At 33.5% G+C, this 21,082-nt stretch overlaps 1 protein-coding gene across 2 annotated transcripts in view; it reads left to right on the top strand.

Moving 5' to 3' along the window:
- LOC149421058 (ATP-binding cassette subfamily G member 4-like) overlaps positions 1-21,082 on the top strand; it is an 83,476-nt gene that overhangs the window by 55,914 nt on the left and 6,480 nt on the right. For both annotated transcript variants that reach the window (XM_089635772.1, XM_089635773.1), the window contains exons 4-9: positions 5,519-5,655; positions 14,733-14,878; positions 16,925-17,163; positions 18,775-19,025; positions 19,683-19,851; positions 20,526-20,626. In XM_089635772.1, coding sequence (XP_089491898.1) covers positions 5,519-5,655; positions 14,733-14,878; positions 16,925-17,163; positions 18,775-19,025; positions 19,683-19,851; positions 20,526-20,626 — 1,043 coding nt within the window. The remainder of the gene's footprint in view (positions 1-5,518; positions 5,656-14,732; positions 14,879-16,924; positions 17,164-18,774; positions 19,026-19,682; positions 19,852-20,525; positions 20,627-21,082) is intronic.

The following is a 21,082-nucleotide window of genomic DNA, read 5'->3' as shown; positions in this document are numbered from 1 at the left end:
CCCCATCTACCCCCCCGCTACCTTCAGCCTAACAACATACCCCAATTGGGAATGCCATAGAGTCTCACTGGCTCCAGTTTTTTTCGTAGCCTTAGGGACTCGGTATTCGGTACAAGTATACAATATAATTATTCAGTGCTGTTTTTCACACATTGACTTCAAGGAAGTAACCACCTCATAATCACAAAGCGTACAAAATGTCAGCTGTATTTGTTTATAAAATATATCATTCTTTGTGATATAAATGCTCACAAACATTAATTCAATAAGATATTAACTGGGTACTATACGAAATTTGTAAACATTTCATCATAATTAATTATCTCATGCAGATGCCTAGCAGCCATTAGAAATATATACATATGTATGTATATATTTATATGAGTAAGATCTTCAATTACACTGAAGAAACTATGTTTTTGGAATATTGAGAAATATGTGCCTTTTCAGTAGTGACGCGCTATAAATGTTTTCCACGCGTAGTAACAGGATATTTGGCTAACTAAGCGAAAGCACAAATAATCTTATTATCAACAATATTTATTCTAGTCTCTTTTTCTAAAAACGCTTTTTGATATTCTGAAACATTTCTCCACCCCAAATTTGCAATAATTATAAAATTTAAAAAATAAAGTATTTATTAACGTTATAGATATATGAAATAAAATCAAAATGTCATCAAAATGCGAAAAGATTTAATAATTAATCTAATTTCAGTACCTTTATAGCTACCTAGACACAAAAGGGAACTTATACTTTAATGCTCCGTATACATCTGCGAGCCGAACTGCCGAACAACTCAACTTATGCGAAAGAAACGAAGCAAATGGCGCGAAACGCCGCTTGCAGTTGATTCGTTCCTTTCCCGGTTCGCGTTTCGGTTCGCAAATGTATACGCACCCTAAGATTAACAACGAGTACCTACTTACGCATTTACTTTTACTTAAAGAAATGAGTTATTTAAACAGCAAAAAGAATTAATATGTTCTTTAAAATTAGTAAAAAGTGGAAAACAAGATTTCGCTAACCAGCTTCGTCTTAGTATATTTTTCTCCCAGTGGATGTTTTCTTGTTTTCAACGCCCTGTTTTCTTATTGATCAGTAAATTTAACAAATTAATCATATATTGTGGTATTGCTTCATATTTTAAATATCATTAACTCACCAAGGAAGATTAACGACACGATAACATGTGATTCACAAGCAATTCCAAAGTGCTCTCTGTGGATTGACTAGGCAACTGAATAACTCATTTTACTAATCTGTTTCATTCTCACATTGTTATCGTGATTCATGACTGGCTTACTGCAAATAAAGATATCATTATTTTCAGTAAATTGAAAAACAATTCTTTATCATGTTTTACATCGAGGTCCAATGGAGGACTTTGTTCCCATACCCTGGCTCTTGTCAGCTAATCATTGTGCAACATGGCGTCAAACGGTACTATAATGCAACTAAATAATGTAATTGTAATAATTATGAGCCAATGAATAGTTTTACCTTTAGCCTGACGTGTGACGCACTGAGACGTTTTATTCTTATCTTCACGATTTTCCAGATCAAAATTTTTGAGACATCGGTAATGTTTGGTTATCATTTACTTCTGTGAAGTATTTGGAAGTAATGTATTTTCGAGCTAAAGATTACTCTTCCAATTTCGCAATTATTTTTAGTTATTTTCATATAAAAGCCTAAATTTGAGAACATTTTATGTTTTTAAGTTGTAAATACCCATTTAAATTTAATGTTCTTAGGTCGTAAATCCCCATTTAAATGTAATGTTTTTCGGTTGTAAATACCCAATTAAATTTAATTTTCTTATGTCTTAAATACACTTTTTTTTTTTTTTTTCGGTTGTAAATACCCAATTAAATTTAACGTTTTTTTTAATAACTTTAAAATTATATTTAATGTTTTTAGGTCGTAAATACTTATTTAATTTTTTTTTTCGGTTGTAAATACCCAATAAATTCAATATTTTATTTTGTAACTTTCAAATTAAATTTAATGTTTTTGGTCGTAAATACCCAATTAAATTTAAGGTTTTTAGGTCGTAAGTACCCAATTAAATTTAATGCTTTTGGTTGTAAATACCCAATTAAATTTATGGTTTTTAGATTGTAAATACCCAATCAAATTTATTGAGAAAGAGGTGGAAATATGGTAGGTTTAGAAGTCCAAGTATCAAGCTATTAACTTTGGTTAAAGGCATTGTATATTGTTAGTAACGTTTCAATTCTGTACGGTGATCTCTCAGGAGGACGATAAAGAGCTGAGAAAGATTGTTTTAAACACGACATAATGAACATTGTGGTAATATGACATATCCAGGCATATCGTTTTATTATGAAAAATGTGTGAAAACTGAGAAAAATAAGTATGGGTGACTTATTGAAATCCTGTCAACAACGTGATTGCAATACATTTTCTGTAAATATCAGTCCATTCTGAATATATCGTAACACTTGTTCTCACAGGTGTTCTTTTCCTGATAAATATAATGACGAAATATCACAATATTATACTTTTTACGAACACCTGTTCCGCCGTCCTCTTAACACATTCGCGTTTTACTAATAATGTGTTAAGAAATCTGTCAATTCATTCGTTACAGGCCTGCAGACGATTTCAACAGCAATATGAATAATTTGTCCAGATTTTTAATAAATTAGAAATATTTTATATAAGTAAGTTTTCTCCGTGTGCCATATTAATAGTCAACCTACCGCAGTTTTAATAACAATTTTACATTGTTTATTTTTTTCATTAACACCCTTATGTAATGTAAGCGACTAAAAATTCCTAAAACTCGTTTTTGCAACAAGTAGTTATGTTGAAAATTCTAAAGAGCAGATAGCAACACTTTGTTGTGTGGTCGAAATTATTATTATCCTCGCGTTTAATTAACGTTGCAGCTGTTTTTTCTACTCGGGGTTTTGCCAACTTTGTTGACAACACTGAAACCAACGAAGAAACACATTTTATATACTCTCAGGCATGGCTCATATTAACCTCGTAAAAAGTATTTCAATTATTCAGATAATTACACCGGAGTTTTTTAGATGGGGCTCGTCGGGGTTATTTATGAATGTGCGGAATAAATTGTGCACCACGAATATTTCAACACTGTGAAAAAAAAAAGTTTTATGATTTCTTGTGGATAAGTATTACGTTGGGTTAGATAGACAGTAATGCACTCTGCATGACTTTTATATCAAAATATGTTAAATCTCACTTAACGTAAAATTAATTCCTCAAAAATGGAAAATCCCAGAGTTGCAGACAAAGTTAAAGGTATCTTAAGTTTCAAGTACTACTAAAAATAAATCGAAAATACTTTTTGTTTCTGTCTGTAACTCTGGTTCAGTTAGCTCTATAATTTTAGACCTAGAAGAATTAGCTTTTAAATTTTAAAAATTGGAACTGTGTGGGAATTCAGACAAGCGATAAAGTAGATAATTATTAGACTTTTATTCTAAATTTGAAATATGCAATTCTTTTGTTTAATTTTTTGAGAGAATCGGTGATTTTTACTAGACTTGGTTAACCTGGCATCCTCCAGTAGAGATGTGAAGACTTCTGTCTTCAGACGTCAAAATTATTATTATCAAATATTTTCAGCTTCACAAATCTGCTTCACGGGTCAAATTGGAACTACCAACAATAATTATTGGATAATTTACATAGCGCCGTTTTTGTGAAAAATCACCTCAAGACGTTACAATTTATTACGAGCTCCTAGGCTTTATCTAATTTTATTATTTACAATCAGATTCAGAAAACATACTTACCCGACAGGTAATTTCAAATAAACCCTATGACTTCGAACGCAGAGGACTCTATAGTAAAAATACTTGCCTATTTTTTGTATTTGCTATTTTACTTTTATTAGATTTTTTTTATGAAATGACCTTAAAAAGATTACAAATTCTTAGTGCTTACATTTTTTAAACATGTAGTTATTTACAATGTCACGCGAAGGTGAAAGGCTTCATACTTTATGTATAAAACTGTCTAAAATGATAGATAAAGATAAAACAAACAACGAAAACATTGCGAGTAAAATTGTCTTAATTAGTTTTCAATCCAATTTTCACATGGTGATTAGACTGAAGTCATTTAGCTACATAATGTTGTTTGGTTAATAATTATGCAAATGATTGATTAGAGCAGGTCCTATTAAATTAACATCGCATTGTTTGTGGTTCGGTACATCCGCCACCCACAGTTCTAACTAATTAGTTAAATGACATTTTAATATTTCCTTATTTTTACCTACCGTCTATATGTTCCACTATGGAACTATTGGAAAATTCAATATTCCAATATTGAAGCCAATAGTTCTACTCTTAAACTGATAACCCAGAGAAAGGATGCCATTTCATGACATCGAAGCTTCTGTACAAACATATATTTTTGACTGAGCGTAAAATTAAAAAAAAAACATTTATTGCACGAAAATACAAAGTACAAAGGGTATAGCATATAGGTTACATCCTATTTCTTCCAGCTAACCCAACAAATACACATTATATTACATAATATATCCTACAATTACATGTTAACAAATGTATGTAAATAAAAAACAGAGGTATTTAATTTATGTAAGGTATTCATTTAAAGTGTAGTGAGATTTGTTTAAAAGAAATGTTTTTAGTGATGATTGATGATTTAAATTTAAGTATATCGTTTATTTGTTTGATGCTACGTGGAAGGTTGTTATATATTTTAATGGCCATGTAGTGTAGTCCTTTTTGAAATATAGTTTTGTTTGCTTTTTGGATTAATAAGTTTTCTGTGAACCTTGTAGCCTGGGTCCTGTTTTAAATCGGATTACTCAAGCGTTTTGCATTTCGTATTTCTGTAAATCTGTTTCGTTCCAGTTCCGGTTTAAGATGGTGGCCGTTTTAACATGTCATGCGCCGCAGTAGGCGATAGGCATTTCTCTTCATATAAATAGCGATTCTGGATTATTTACTACTAAAACATATAAATAAGTTATTTGGTAAGACGGCACAATTTACAAAAATATCATTTTGCAAAAAACTAAGTAAGCAGAATCAGCTGAAGCACGGCGGAAATTCAGCGTCAGCCACCTTAGTGGTTCATTGAATATTCTTATTTCAAATGTGATTGATCGTCGTGTTTGTTAATTAATTAGGTAGGTATTTAAGTACCTACTTACGAATATTATGATTTCAGAGGAAATTTTGATTTGATTTATTAAATAAGAGAAAGTTTATTAAATACGCGAGGTCTAACTACTCACATAACTACTAATGTTTACAGAAATGAGTGTATTACCGCTGAGTGATTGCAGTACAAGTGGTTGTATTTACCTACAGCTTGTAGTGTGAATATCATCCAGATAATAGTCAACCACCGACAGCGCACAGCACCAGGAGAAGAAGAATTATTTATCACTCCATGTGATTCAAATCGTGTAGGTTCGGACTTATTTTTATTTTGCGTGACTATCGGAAGATCTAGTCACTAAAAATGGCTCATGTTTCAGATGCCTTCAAGAAGATGTCCTGCTACATCATGCAAGAGGATAGACTGCAGCCCCTGCTTACAGTTCTGGAGAGCATGCGCATTGCTGCCGATCTTAAACTGGATGTTGATACTGACCAGAGTGAAAAGGATGAAACGGTGAGAAACTAAAGCATAATTAAACTATATTTTAAATACATCTATGTAAACTATTGTTTTATTATCATTATCGTTGATTTGGAGGATTTTGGCAGATTTTCTATTTTTCGTCTCACTTATTTGTACTCTATCCATACCTATTTTTTTTAAACTCTTATATTTTGTGTAACATATTTTGTTAATTCTGATATTTTTTTATGTAACCTATATTTTCCTAACACTGATTTTTTTATGTAATCTGTATAACTAAAAATAATAAAGATGTACATTATTATATGTAAAAGCCCTATGGGCGTTTAAATAGGAAAATATATTCACCTTCGTTTTCGGTAATGAATGAAAGGGTTCCATGATAAATCAACACAATGACAATTCAACACACCTTTAAAAAGTGATATAAAGTCATTAGATACGATTTAAAAAAAAATTAACCTAACCTAACCTACTTAACCCAGTTAATAAAGTTTTTGTTTCATCATTTTCCATGACTTTATATAACTTTTTAAAGATGTGATGAATTGTCATTTTGATGATTTATCCGGTCACCGAATGAATTTAAATCTTGGAAGCGGAATTAACACACTTTCCGACATCCAATCCAACTGAAACTCGGAAGATAGACTCGTTTTCAATGACAATGCATTCTATCAACTGTTGGTGGCAAGCATACATAAATATGCGGACTTATTATACCCCAGTTAATATACAAAATAAATGGTCCTAACCAATCAGGATTTGGCTCAGTCTCTCAGTAGCGCGGTTGACTCCAGTCCCTGGGAGGAAAATTCATTCCACAGACAAACCAAAAAAGTGATCTATTTTTAAATACAATTAATAAAAATAGATATATCTACGACCGGTCAGTGGTTGAGTGGGCATAGCGCTTGGGTCTCACCCGAGCGTCGCGTGTTCGATTCCTCGGCTGGCTAAGTCCTCCATCACAACACAAGCAACATTTTCGGCTTTCTGTGGTGGTAGTAGGAGATTTTCAAACATTGTTGGGTTATTCGTAACCCGGGAATGTTTGTCTTTCTTTTAAAAAAAAAAAAAAAAAAAAAATATCATAGTAAAAAACTTTTTTTTACAGGTTGATTTTTTAGTTAAATCAACAGTCTAAATGTCGTCCTAAGCTCTTCTATCAGTTTTTATAATGCAGAAATTTATTTTTATATTTAAATTGTGTACAAGATAAAAGCAGAAAATCTATCTAACGATGAACGCAAGCGTTATGAAATTTGCTAACACGTTATTACGTATTCCTTTTACCAGAAACCAAATGATTTGATTATTATCTACTAGGTGATGTGTACCCGGTGTTGCTCTGAGACTTTTATCTATTTTCTATAAATATAATATGCATGTGTTTTCCGGAAGGTTTATATATATATTTCGGAAAAAAATTCTCTAAACGGTAGTGAAAACCCTAAAAAAATCCATTTTGTTAGTTTAGAAGAACTAAGCGCACAAACAGAGAGACACGAATATACACTTTATTTTATATTATTTAGAGATTGACCAAATCAAACAAACATATTTTTATTTAAAAAAAGCCAAACATACACAGGCTCCTAGGCTCCTTGGCTCCTAGGTTGGGTACATGGGTACCTGACAATATTTGAATAGCTAAATCTACCGTGTACTATCATCATAAGCGGAAAATTTAGCGTGTGCAATGAATATTAAACTTTAATTTCCTTTGGACCGCCGCGCCTCGCTCGACCAACTAACCGGCCTCACTATAAATAATCAAATCTAAGCAAAATCTTTCTAATGGAGGGTTCTGGCGTCATGAAACTTGCACAGTTTTTTTTTTCTGTCATAAATTTCTGTGCAATGTAATATTGCTTTACGTCTTGTCCATCATAAGCTGTGGAGAAGGAATAGGCAGGAAGACATAATATTAGGTATTATTTTTTGTTTCATAATTCACAAATATTGTTCAATTTAAAGAATTAAATTTTCGGTAACATTACAAATCTCTCATTAGTTATTAATGTAATTATTTTAGGTTGCCATATTGTCCCATCCAACGATCCAACGGCCGCTAAGTCGAGCGAGGTCCAAAACGGTGCGGCGCGCTAATAATAATGAAATTGTCCATTCCTTTCTGATATAAATATACATTAAAAGGTATCAGAGCTATATTTATCTCTCATCCACCAGCTGTTGGTGAAATTGGGAAATCTGAGAGAAGTCAATTCTCTGCTTTTAGAATCATCTCAAAGCATCTATGACAAGTTGTTTGAACAACTTTAGTGCTATTCTGCTTGATTTTTTTAAATATTTTGACTTATTGTGACTTTTGTGAAAACCCCAAGAATCTTTTATGCATTCAACCAGTGGGTATCTACTCACAAACCGGTTTCATCAGATAAACATTTTTTATTCTCCTATTAAACATTTCTATTAACGAGTCGAATTAGTCATTTTCCACGATTTTGTGAAATTTTAAGGCGAAGCTTAGTGCCAAATCACTATTTTGATTCATCTTTATAACGAATTGGTGTACATTATGAATATCAAAAAAAATGCTTTAGATAAATTGAAGGTTTTCCTATCGCTTCGCTCGAAGAATACAAATAAATATATAAATTACTCAATAAAAAATATAAATGCAAACTACTAAAAAAAAATTTTTTTCAATAGAAATGTATGAACGCATAAAGGAAACAACCTTTTGAAAATACGGTATTATAGCTAAAATTATCTGTGACAGTTTCACTTGATTAACTTTTTTGCTTTCTTATAAAATTATTTACAAAATAAATAAAAACCAGTTATTTGCTTGAAATCGAACGTTTCTAGACTCCGTTTGTCAAGCGATTTTAATGCCTGTTACCTACAATATAAAGTATACCAAAAATATACGCATTTTTAGCTTGTAGCTTCCTCTTCGCAAGATCTCACTGTTCGGGGGTTTTTATGGCTTCAGAAAACAGTTTTCCACTCCACTATCTTTTACTTTGTTGTTGACATATAAGAGTGAATATAAAAATAATGTTTCAACAATAAATAATTGAAGGAATCTATTAAAGTTTACAATTTTTATATATATATTTTTAAAAATTCATACCTCAGGGTCGAATTACGATGAACATATTTCGTTGCTACACAAATTCCGGGCATAAAAAGCTAGAATTTATCTTTCTAGAAATTTTTGCCGTTTCAGTACAGCACAACTCACAATTTTGTTGCACGGTTAAGATTACTTTATACTTTAACTATATCAGTTCAAAAATAATGATTTTATAGCTAAACTTTAATAATAATAATAACTTATTCGCATTATCGGTTTACGATAAACTCTCGATTGAATCCGTATTCTGAAATAAACATCAGAGGTTTAGTCGGCAAATTGAGCATTTATCGGAGCGAAGAAGCGTTGAACCCGAAATAGTTTAATATTAAAACACCATTAGAAAACCAATGCTCAAGACGTCATTGATGAAACTTATCAAAATAAAATAATAAATAACTCACCTTGAACTGACTTCTAAGCTTGTATTTTGACCTTTAAGGCTCGGTGATTGAAAGCAGTGCTAATATATCTATCTATTTCTGTAAATCGATCATTAAAATAATATATTAAACTTATATTTTTTTGAAGTAAAGGCAAACGTTCCCTGGTTACGAATAACCTGACAATATTTGAAAATCTCCTACTACCACCACAGTAAACGGAAAATGTATTTAAGTAAAATGAACTTGAAAAGACCCACTCAGATTTAAGAACCCATACTGTTCAAGTTCATTTGACTTAAGGCGATACAGTACGTCGTGTAATATTTTAAAGCCGCTATCAATAACAACCCTTACGTAAATGGCGATAAGGTTTAAATTCCCGCTCAACACCATCCGCCTGTTTTGATTTATGCAAGAAAAAAACATGGCCAAAAAGTGCCTTGTATTTTATTTTGTGGATGTTCAGGCATAAATATTTAATTTTTTTTCGATCATTTTATAAATAACTTAATTTTCCACATTATGCAATAAAATTATAACCGAAAATGGGTTCGTAGGTAGGAGATTTTGAACTTTAAAGCAGTTTTCATAGGCCTTATACATTTTTTTTTCTGGGCTTATAAAAAGATTTATCTAAAAAGTACTGGATTATTTCAAAGGCCAAAATGTATTCTACTTGCAGTATTTAATTAAAGCATCTGAAACATTTCAAGGCAACCAAATTTTCAAACCAAAAACACATGATTTTGCATTACTACGTATGGCATCGCCTTAAATACATAAGGGGATAAAGCGCACTAACTTTGGAAGGTGATTCTACACGATAGTAGAAACTATTTTACCCCCGGACACCTTTTATTTAAGTAAAATGGAATGAAAAGACCCACTCAGATATAAGAGTTCAAGTTCATTTTACTTAAATACAAGGTGTCCGGGGGTAAAGCGCACAACTACTTCGGGAGGTGATTTTTTACACGATAGTAGAAAAGATTTTTTTATTGTTCAAGTAAAAAAAAGTGTTTCTATGGAAACAAGGTATTCCGAAAAAGGGGATTTCGTTTATGACCACTTTTTAAAAGTACACCGTGGAACATACTAATATTCCTGCGTTATGAACTCAAATTGGCAAAATTGGAACTGATGATATGCATTCAGACAGACGATGAAGTAGATACCTAATTATAATCATAAAATTATTTTATTTTTATTCCATTAATAATTATTTAGTTCAAATGTGTATTTCTTTTGTTTCAATTTTTGGCGGATTATTTAATACTAACGGAGCTCATGTAAAATGTTTGACGTCTCTCTAATTTAACAACAACAAAAATATGCTAGCTTTTATCTGCGGCTTCGTTTGCGTGCTACTAGGGAGAAATTACTGTACAAAGAAATGTTTTTCCGGGCCTATGTCACTTCCCAGTCCTTCAACTATCCCTACGCATAAAAAGACGCCGATCAGTCGCTCCATTGCGACGTGAAAGAAGGACAAACAAACAAACGCACTTTCGCATTTATAATATTAGTTAGGATTATAAAGAAAATTGGCAATATTTGTTTTTGAAAGGCAATGTGATCCCGAGGCTAATCTCTAATCTCTAAATAGTATAAAATAAAGTCGCTACCTGTTTGTGCGCTTAGTTCTTCTAAACTACTAAATGGATTTTGATAAGGTTTTCATTATAATTTAGAGATTTTTTTCCGGAAGGTTTATATAATATGATACATTCATATTATATTAATAGAAAGTAGAGAAAAGTCTATGTTTTGTAATCATCGTACAAAAATATTTTCGGGCACTTACATTGTTAACGCTTGCTAAACCTTGTAAGATATATCAAAATAATGTACTACGGAATTGTATACATATCTTAAAAATGCCTACAGAAAATTCTACGATGATGTATGTCTATCTCCTGAGGATAACCCCCAGTAACGCCGGGTACAGTCAGCTAGTAATTTGTAAATACTTTCAGCTTAACAACTAGTTAAATATAATATTTAACCAACCGAATATTTGATAATATTTCGGAAAAGTTAGCAAAGTAAATCGGAAGTGGCTCACTTTTAGATCGGTCAAAATTTCAGCTCACATTCTGTTATTCTTTTTTGAAGAGTTGACGTCATGAATCCTTAATGCATGGTTTTTATGGTTACGCCCGTCTGAATACCGACGCTTAATATGAGAGCGTCGTAAAATGATTTAACAATCAATTTATTATCACCACGAAGATGTAAGAAAACAATTCAATTATATTTTTCTCAAAATTTTCCGCGAAACATGAAAATAATATACATCATAATATTTTTAGTTTAAATTTGATGGAGTTTACGGTAACTGAGAAATAAAGAAAAATATTGAGGGGCGTTTGATATTGGTGTGACTTCTAAATGTAAAAGTTCACGGAAACTCCAATCTTGCCCATAAGCGAGATTTCAACGAATTATTTTCACAAAAAGTCGATTAGTCGATTGTTCTGCGGGTCATTCTCTTATATTTTTTAATTGTTCATCTCGATGACATCTAAATAATTTTTCCATTAGGTTCCAATACTGTTCAGTAGCGGTTTTAGTTTCAGGTGCTCATCTCTACATACTGTGGAAATTATGTTTAAAAAAGTAATTCATTTGAATTATTTTTTTTATACGTTCTTAAATATTTTGTAATGGTTTCCCTTCAAACCAGAAATAATTATTGTAATAATCATAACCATAAAAATATTTTTTTAACATCGGGTAACCTCTTACGGCGCATGTCCAAATATTTGAGAGTTCTTGGAAAAAAAGTACAACAATTAATATTTGTATTGAAAATAATTAACTTCGCGTAAACTACCATTTTAAAAATTTTCAAAATTTTTCAAAACCAAAGGTAAAAAATTAAGACAAGAATAAATAAATATGTAATGAGAAGGTAATTCATTAATTATTGCTAGCAGTTTTTTTGCTTCTAGGCCCTGCGGATTGCGTTTGGTTGAGCTTAGCCCAGATTAAGTGTTGGTGCCCATTTATGGGGCTTCGCCCTTTGCAAAATTAACAACTGTGTATATAGAGCTACACAACACTTGCATTTAATAGGTATAATAGATATTCTGTATTCGAACAGAGCGGACAATAAGAGAATTATAGGTACATCCATGTTAATCATAATATGATGAATACATTGTACCTTCTTACCCTCTTATTTATACGCGGAACGTAAGGTCAGAACAATGAAAAACTTGACTTATTACCACGGCGTTTGTTTGGTTAAAACGGTCTTAAACCAGGCTCAAAGTCGGCTTTACCACACCATCGTTGAACGGGCGTGTAAGTATCTAATTACCTAATTAGGAAGACGGTTAGTAATGCATGAAAAAAATAGGTTTCCTCTCCAATACCACCGAAATGATTTCTTTTCTTAAATGGAAATTAAATTTCAAAATATGTTTAATTCCGAAATTAAAAGTATCAACTTGTTACAGTATTAACATAATATTACATAAAAATTCAACGGTTCTTTTTTTAAATAACAGAGTAACCGTTCAATTGAGCCGTGAATACGGCTCATCAAAAAGAGCTAGCTCAATTGTGCGGCTCGCTCATGTAGATCAAGAATCAAAACCAGAGTCACTCTTGGAAAGACTTGTTTCTCATTCGGTACTCGTAAGTTTATTAGCAAGTTTATTACAAGCCTGCTTATGCGATAAGTAGGTACCTACCTTTACCTAAAGTAGGCGATTGGAAGGAATGTATTTAGGTTTAATAAAAATTATAGTGACGAAATAAATATGTAATCCGTGACCCTAATCTATTTGGGTACGTGATAGACTTGTCATGTAAGATTTCGTCCCAACAACTATTGAATAGCCATTTTTATACTTAGTAGCTACCTACATATGAATTAAGATGATGAATAATTTTGGAACGCAGGTACCGTAATATATACACCCACCAGTCACTAGACCAGTTACACCGCTGTCACAAGTTCTCGACAGTTATCTGGCAATCAGTATAATGCAATCCGGCAGTTTTTTTGTTAAAAAACTTTTGGAGCCGGGTATTAAAAGACATTGAACAGCTGGTTGATATTGTCCATAGCGACCGATTTTTTTCAAATTTGACTAAAATTCCAACATCGGAATCGATTTACTTGAAAACGAAAGCTCAAATCAAAAATATCACAAAATCGATTCCAAATGTGATGTAGATTCCCACTAGTTTCCGAGCGCCGTGCATACAGGGTTTTCCAATAAGAGGTGTTATTTTGAATAGCCCACTATTTCGGTATATGTTACTTTTGAAGCTGTCATTTTTGACATTTGACAATTAGAAACAACGCCATTAATAAAAATGGAACGATACACGCTTCAACAACGCATTGATATTATTAAAATTCACTTGAGTGAATCAAATGCAAATTATATTGAGTGATGAGGCCCATTTTCACCTCGGTGGCTTCGTCAACAAGCAAAATTGTCGCATCTGGGGCTCGGAAAACCCAAGAGTTATTGTTGAAAAACCTCTCTATCCTCAACGTGTGACTGTTTGGTGCGGTTTATGGTCTGTCGGAGTCATTTGACTTTACTTTTTCTAAAACGAGGCTGGAGCAACAGTTACGGTGAATGGATTGCGCTATCGAGAGATGATTAATGATTTTTTATGGCCGGAATTGGATGGTATTGATCTGGACAACGTTTACTTTCAACAAGACGCTACGTGCCACACAAGCAATGAAACCATTGATCTTTTACGATTGAATATAAAAATAACACCTCTTATTGGAAAACCCTGTATAATACTCGTGTTAGTTTCGTATTGACCGGCGTTGTCTTCGGCATTCACTTTGGCCCAACGTGTACAGGACGACTTGGCCGTTGCATCCGTTGAAGTAGCAGAGTAGAAGATACTCTCAGTATCCCCCTGGTGTAAAAACACCATGCAGAAACGTTTTTAGCCATTTTCGGTGACCAGATCTGAATAGGCAGGCATTCCCCCAACTTCTTCTTCAATCCCTCTTCCTCATCTCCTTCCTCTCCCCACTACCATTAGCCTCACAATACCCCAATGGGGGATGCCTTAGTCTAACTGGCTCCAGACGGTTGGGAGCAGTTGGGACTCTTGAGGGGTTTTTACATTAAAAAAAGAAGATTAAATGGCCTATGCAGAATAGGTTATTTTCATTGCTTTTTATCGAACAAAATTTCGATAATTAAGGTAAGTACCTATGTTGACGAAAAAATTTTCTATTATATTTAAAATGTGCCATTTTGGATTTGCCGCCTAAACAACTTGACCGTTTTTAACCGGCCCACGTTGGCGCCAACGTTGGCCCAATGCACTGGTCCAACGTGGACTAGCCGCATTAAATTGAGAAAAAAGCTCGAAAATATGTTTTTACTACCAGTCATTTAACTTTCCCATTACCAATTGGGGTAGCCAAAATTTCAATATCAATATTTTGTAATATCAATAATATCAAACAGTGAATTTATGGTTTTGGTATTTTTGTATTCCTAAAAACTGTAAACATAACCTTATAATAATTATAAAATACGTGGGGTATCTCAATGACCCCTAATGGTAACAAAAGTGTTGTTTTGCATCTTATTCTTTGTTTTTTTTTTTCTTTTCAGATAGAAGAGATCCTATCTATGTTGGGACTGTACGAGCACCAGAACACCAGGACGGCGCGCCTATCCGGGGGACAGAGGAAGAGGATATCCATCGCTCTGGAGCTCATCAACAATCCTCTCATCATGTTCCTGGATGAGCCCACCACGTAAGTCAACCACCTTCTTTACTAACTTACCATCAAAAGGGTTCATGAGATTTATTACGTATATTGTCCGCAACGTGAAGACTTTGTACTCCCTGTACAGCACACATTTATATCCGCCCAACTTACAATACTGCATACCGATCTAGACTTATATCTACAACGCCCATTTTAAAAGAATCGAATAATTTTCAAACATATAAATTAAAAACTAAACTTAAGCATTAAAAATTACACCGAGTGCATTAAATTCCACAACTTCAACCGCATTCAAATACAACATTTAATATTTGATCAAATATTTTTTTATTTAAAATACTGAATAATGGCCTGGACTTGCCTGAACTTGCCAATTTAAAAAATTTCACATACCGTCAAGATCAACTCGGCAAACCGATATTTTTTTTATTTGCTGGCATCATAGACATATGAATATTAGTAGACCTGCCCTAAGTGATTAAAAGCGTATTATCCCCACTCCCCATACCGGTTCCATTGAGCCGGCTGGGCTCGCGTACGGCCTCAAGTGATATTTGAAAACGTGACGTCATCATTCTTGTGCGAACTATGGGGTCGAGGCATCATCGGTTCATTTTACGAAATAACACGGCAAAATGTTTACTTGTACTATGAAAACTGGTAAAAATAGATGCGAAAAAAGAGAATAAACCCAATTGTCGTATTACATTCCATATATAAGCATTATTTTATTTTATTTTAAGCATATTCACATCGTATAATATGAATCAGTTGTTACTATCACATCGAGAAACGTCTGGACGCGAAACACAAAGCTGGTTGGTTGCTGGGAAGTAAATTATGAACATTTATAAAAGTGTCTTAACTAAATACTCTGAAACTAACTACGACTCTGAATATAGAAGCTGCCTTACTTTGCCGAATTTGGACTTCGCAAATTTGTTCATAACGTGGCGAGTAATTTGCGCTCCCATGTAAAAATGTCTATTCATTCAAAGCAGATTTTACTTTTAAGAAGTAAATGGTGATATTATAATGCGAGATGCCTATTTACTGTCAGATTGATTTATTGACGAATCACAGTCATCTTCACTCCCTTCGTTCTTCAACAGTTGATTTTACCCCTCGCCTTTATCTTCTCGTCTATTAATTCCTATGTCTGTGGCTGGCATGCAGAATTAACGTTAAAAAAAACTCCAACTCTCCATATATGTTCGCAGTATAGCACAAAATTTCATAATTTAGACATTCTTAGCAATAACCTTCGGAAATATCGAACCGAAGTAACATGTACAGTCGTAAATTAATGCATAAGTATGGAATGTATAGGAGCAGCTCCTATTCTTATCCTATATTCGTCTTCTTCTCCCCTGGGGAGAAGAAAAAAATGGGGTTGTTACAATGACCGTATAGATTTTTTGTTTATTTTTTTTTTTTTTTATATTAACTCCACACAGGAGGCCCTGAAGAAAATAATTTCCCTCAGGGCCTATGTCATCTTTGGGGATGCTGTGTGGAGGGTCTTTTTGTGGAGAGGAAGGAGTGAACATGGGTCTTGAAGAGTCCCATATTGTAGGAGGGAGGAAACACAGAGGCCGGCAGTTCGTTCCACAGCCGAGCTGTTTAACTTAAGAACGAATCGTAGAAGCGACCCGTTCTCATGTGACAAATGTCAACCGTGTACAAATGTTGGGCGCGCGTTTGGCGTGTATCCCGACTACGCACCGGTGCCGAAGGGATCAATGACGCTAGTTCCTCAGAGCATCTTCCATTGTAATACCGATAGAACAAGGACAGTATACCTACCTGACGCCTGTGCTCTAAAGATTGCAGTCCGTTTGTTAAAATTGGGGAATCTATCAAACGGACCGCCCGTTTCTGCACAGAGTCAAGGGTTTTTTTCAGGTATTTAGAGGCTCCGGACCAGAGATGGCTGCCAAATTCGACAGTAGGGCGCACTTGCGATTTGTACAGGGTCAGCAGTTGTGTACTATTAAACTATCTGCTATTAAAGTATGTATATATTGTAACGTCATTGGGTGGTTATGTATAATTTATTTCTTCTTGCAGTGGATTGGACAGTTCATCCTGCAGACAGGTGGTCAATCTATTGAAGCAGTTGGCTCAGCAAGGAAGGACTATTGTCTGCACCATCCACCAGCCTTCTGCTTCCCTATTTCAGACCTTTGACCATGTGTATGTGTTAGCTGCTGGGGAGTGCCTGTACCAAGGAACCACCAACAACCTTGTCCCCTATCTGGAAGGAGTCCATATGCCTTGCCCGCAGTATCACAATCCTGCTGATTACGGTACGATTATTAAATTTATGCTAACTATATCTGAATATTTACTTGATATCACGGGTTGTGTATTGCACACCACACTCAATTTCGTTGAAATATACTTTTAATTATTTTTGTGTTAAATTGTGGACAACATGCTTATAGTTTTGCCACTATTTTTGTTTTTTCTTGTTTTTGTTTTTGCTTTTATATTATTACTACTTTTATTACATATATGTTTATCATTGTATAATAATATGTTCTTATTTTTATTATGTTGCCACCATGATACGGGCATTTGCATGGTTTGGTATTTTTTTTATGTATTACATATATGTATTGTGTCATTTATAAAATAGAAGTCACATTACTTACAATGGATCTATCAGCAAGATGCGTTTAGTAATGACAGTTTGAAATGTCAACAAATTTGCATTAAAAAGTCAATTAAAAAAAAATAATTTATAAATTGTCATTATTATTTTGTATATTATTATATTATATATTATTTTGTATACATATATTTTATTTTAATACAATAATGTAGGTATCTCTATAAAAAAATTGGTGTTTAATAACAAAATCAATTATTATTAAATACCAATCAAACTTAACGGTATAGTGATATAGTAATTACAACTATTCTTCAAATTTAAAATTTAGAAAATAAAAATGTTACATTATCGTGATACAATCAAGCTCAATATGTAAATGCTATAAAAACACAAATTATTGCATGCGGTTGCATACAATAAATGTCACTTTTGATTAATTACTGTTCTTGCAATCAATTATTTTCTTCTCTAGTACTTGCATTATCTTCAAATTACACTCGATAAACAATTTCTCTAAAATATTACCGTAATCTCAAACTGATCCCGAACTATTTACTAATCTCACCCTTTTGCCCTCCCAAACTGTATTTTCCCTGCATAAGCCATTTAGAAAGTATGTTTACGAGAGATGGGAAGGCTGACAGAGATATTGAAAGAAGGGTAAATGCACGTAACTCCATTAATGGAGGACTGAAGGCAGTTGGCGATAACAAAAAAATGTCTAAAGAAGCTAAGCGAGAAGTCCACAATGGAGTGCTGGTACGTACCCTGATGTATGGCAGCGAGGCATGGAACTCGCAGAGGAAGGATGATAGTAGATCGAATGTTGTATGAATGAGATCTCATGTATGGTAAAATGAAAAATAAAAGATTGTTTGGGCATAAAAGAGCAAACGAGCGAAAAAAGGAGTGTAAGGAGAATATATGATGCAAATGTGAATGGTAGCAGAAGTCGGCGACGCCCGAAGAAGTCATAACACGATCAAGTGAATCAGATACTTGAGTCTGGCCATGTCAAGAGTCAGAACAATAGAAGAGTATGTATGAGACAATGTATGAATGGGAATGAGGCAAGGGATGTGTGACAAGACTAAGTTGTTTGGCGGTCCGTCCTCTCTGCCTACCCCTGCGGAAAAAAGGCGTGATGGTTAGTTAGTTAGTTAGTTAGTTTATAAGCCATCTGTCAAAAACACTTTTCCTTTTCTTTTTTGAATTTCAAACAACTCATTCAAATATTGAGTAAAATCTACTAAGTAGGTCCCTATCTGGTTACTTATTAAAATATGTTATATCTCTTTTGTAGTAATCGAATTGGCCTGCGGAGAACACGGTGAAGAAAAGGGTAAATTACTTGTGACGGAGATGGAAAATGGAAAGTGTCTTCAGTGGTTTGCGAACCCTTCCGCCATCAGTAACCTTAAGACCCTCCGAGAGAAACACCCCCTGTCCAAAGTAAAGCGCAGCAATAGAAATAAAGGACTGGAAGAAACACCGGAATCTAATCAGCTTAAGGTGCTGATTAGAAGAGGATTTTTGATGGCCAAACGTGACTCGGTAAATCAATATATTCAAAAAATTTCTAAGCACTTGAAATATAAATAAAATACTAGTTGTTACTGGTGAAAAATAACGGGAAGTAACTTGACTCGAAGATGAAAACTGAGATAGTTTGTTTCTATTATCAAAAAATATTGTAAATTCAAATATATAACAAGCATAATCGTTAAATATATTACAGGTAGGTACTTTATCACTTGTCTGAATGAGAAAAAGTAATTTTTTTATAATCATTTCCTCATACATTACTCACAAGGAAATTATCTTGTTTAATGCATTTGTTATTTTAAAGATATATTAACAAAACAATATCATAGACCAAACACCATTTTTTCTATGTGTCTCGATGCATCGTCAAAGGCACCAAACCAGAATAATTAACATCTTAACTATAAAGCATAAAATCTGTTATGTGTATTCCATTAAAAACCTTTGAAACGTAAGCTCTGGCGACATAAAAATTACACTGCTTTAACCTTCTGGAATTTTTAGGTTAGTGCAACTTACAGTTCGTAACGTAATTTCCAACTTAAGGTATGGAGCTTTAAAAGCTACTAGCAACATAATTCCCCTGTCTTTGCAAAGCCATGAAGTTACTACATAGTTTCAAGGAGTTTTAAGGAGTGTATAAATAAATTAATGAATTCATTTCAGACGCTAACACATCTCCGTATAATTGTGAATGTTATGACAGGAGCAATGTTAGGACTACTGTTTTTAAATGCTGGCAACGAAGGATCGAGGGTTCTAGACAACTATAAACTATTGTTTGCTATCCTAATGCACCATATGATGTCAACAATGATGCTAACCATCTTGACATGTAAGTATACAACACTATTAAAACCCCTACTCTGAACAAATTACAAAGGTGCCCCACTGTTGAATTTGACAGCCACCTCTGGCCTGGAGCCCCAAAATACTTGAAAAAAACCCTTGACTCTGCGTAGAAACAGGCGTAGATTCACCTATCTTAACAAACGCATTACAATCTTTAGAGCACAGGCGTCAGATGGGAATGCTGTCCTTGTTAATGTTCTACCGGTATTTCAATGGAAGATGCTTCAAGGAACTAGTGTCTCAGCTCTCCGCTGCATAGTCGGGAAACATGCAAAATGCACCCCAAAATTTGTACACCGTTAATAATTTCATTTGTCACATGAGAATGGGTCATTTCTACGGCTTGGTCTTGAATTCAACATCTCGGCTGTGGAACGAGTATTTCCTCCCTCCTTCAAAAGACCCTGCACACAGCAACCCCAAATATGACATAATCCCTTTGGGAAATTATTTTCCTTAGGGCCTCCTGTGTGGAATTAATGTAAAAACATATATATATATTTTAAAAACAACCACAAAAATTAATTTTTAAATTATCACAACATCCTATTATGATATTTTAAAAGTTTTTTTTTAAAGAAATCTACTTGAAATATGTACACCTAGTTTTAATATTATGTATGTAATATGCATATGTTTTTTATATTTTTTCCGCAGTTCCAACTGAGATGTCCATTTTACAAAAGGAGCACTTCAATAGATGGTATTCATTGCGATCCTACTACATTTCTAACACCCTGGTGGACATACCAATATCGGTAAGTTTAATAATAATTATCATAATATAAATATAGTCAACCCCTTTGACAAAAAATTACGTACTCCTTCTCACACGTCTTGCATGAAAACGAAAAGGAGAAAATATATCAATGTGTTCTTTCTCAATAGTACCTTTTTTTCCTATTGTTGAATAATAGTGTTTGATATATGAATGGTCACTGTTAGGCAATATTGTAAGCTGCAACATACATTGTCAATGCAATGGCTTACAAAGCATCTCTTGGGAGTTCTGTTGTGGTTTTTTGATTCTACCCTTGTAAATAATCAATCCACAACAAAAATATACCTGTAAACAGAATGCTGACCAAATAGTTTATGTGTACTTAGCTGAACAAAGCCATCATTATTATTATAAATAATCTTGTTTTCTGGTCAAAGTTCCTATTCCAGTAAACTCAGATAACCTTTGAAATACGTCTTTAAAAATTAAACAA

This window comes from Hesperophylax consimilis, chromosome 9, assembly GCF_061612785.1.
Source record: "Hesperophylax consimilis isolate HC1 chromosome 9, BYU_Hcon_1.0, whole genome shotgun sequence".
Taxonomy (NCBI): Eukaryota; Metazoa; Arthropoda; class Insecta; order Trichoptera; family Limnephilidae; genus Hesperophylax; species Hesperophylax consimilis.
This window is presented reverse-complemented; position numbering and strand designations above follow the sequence as displayed.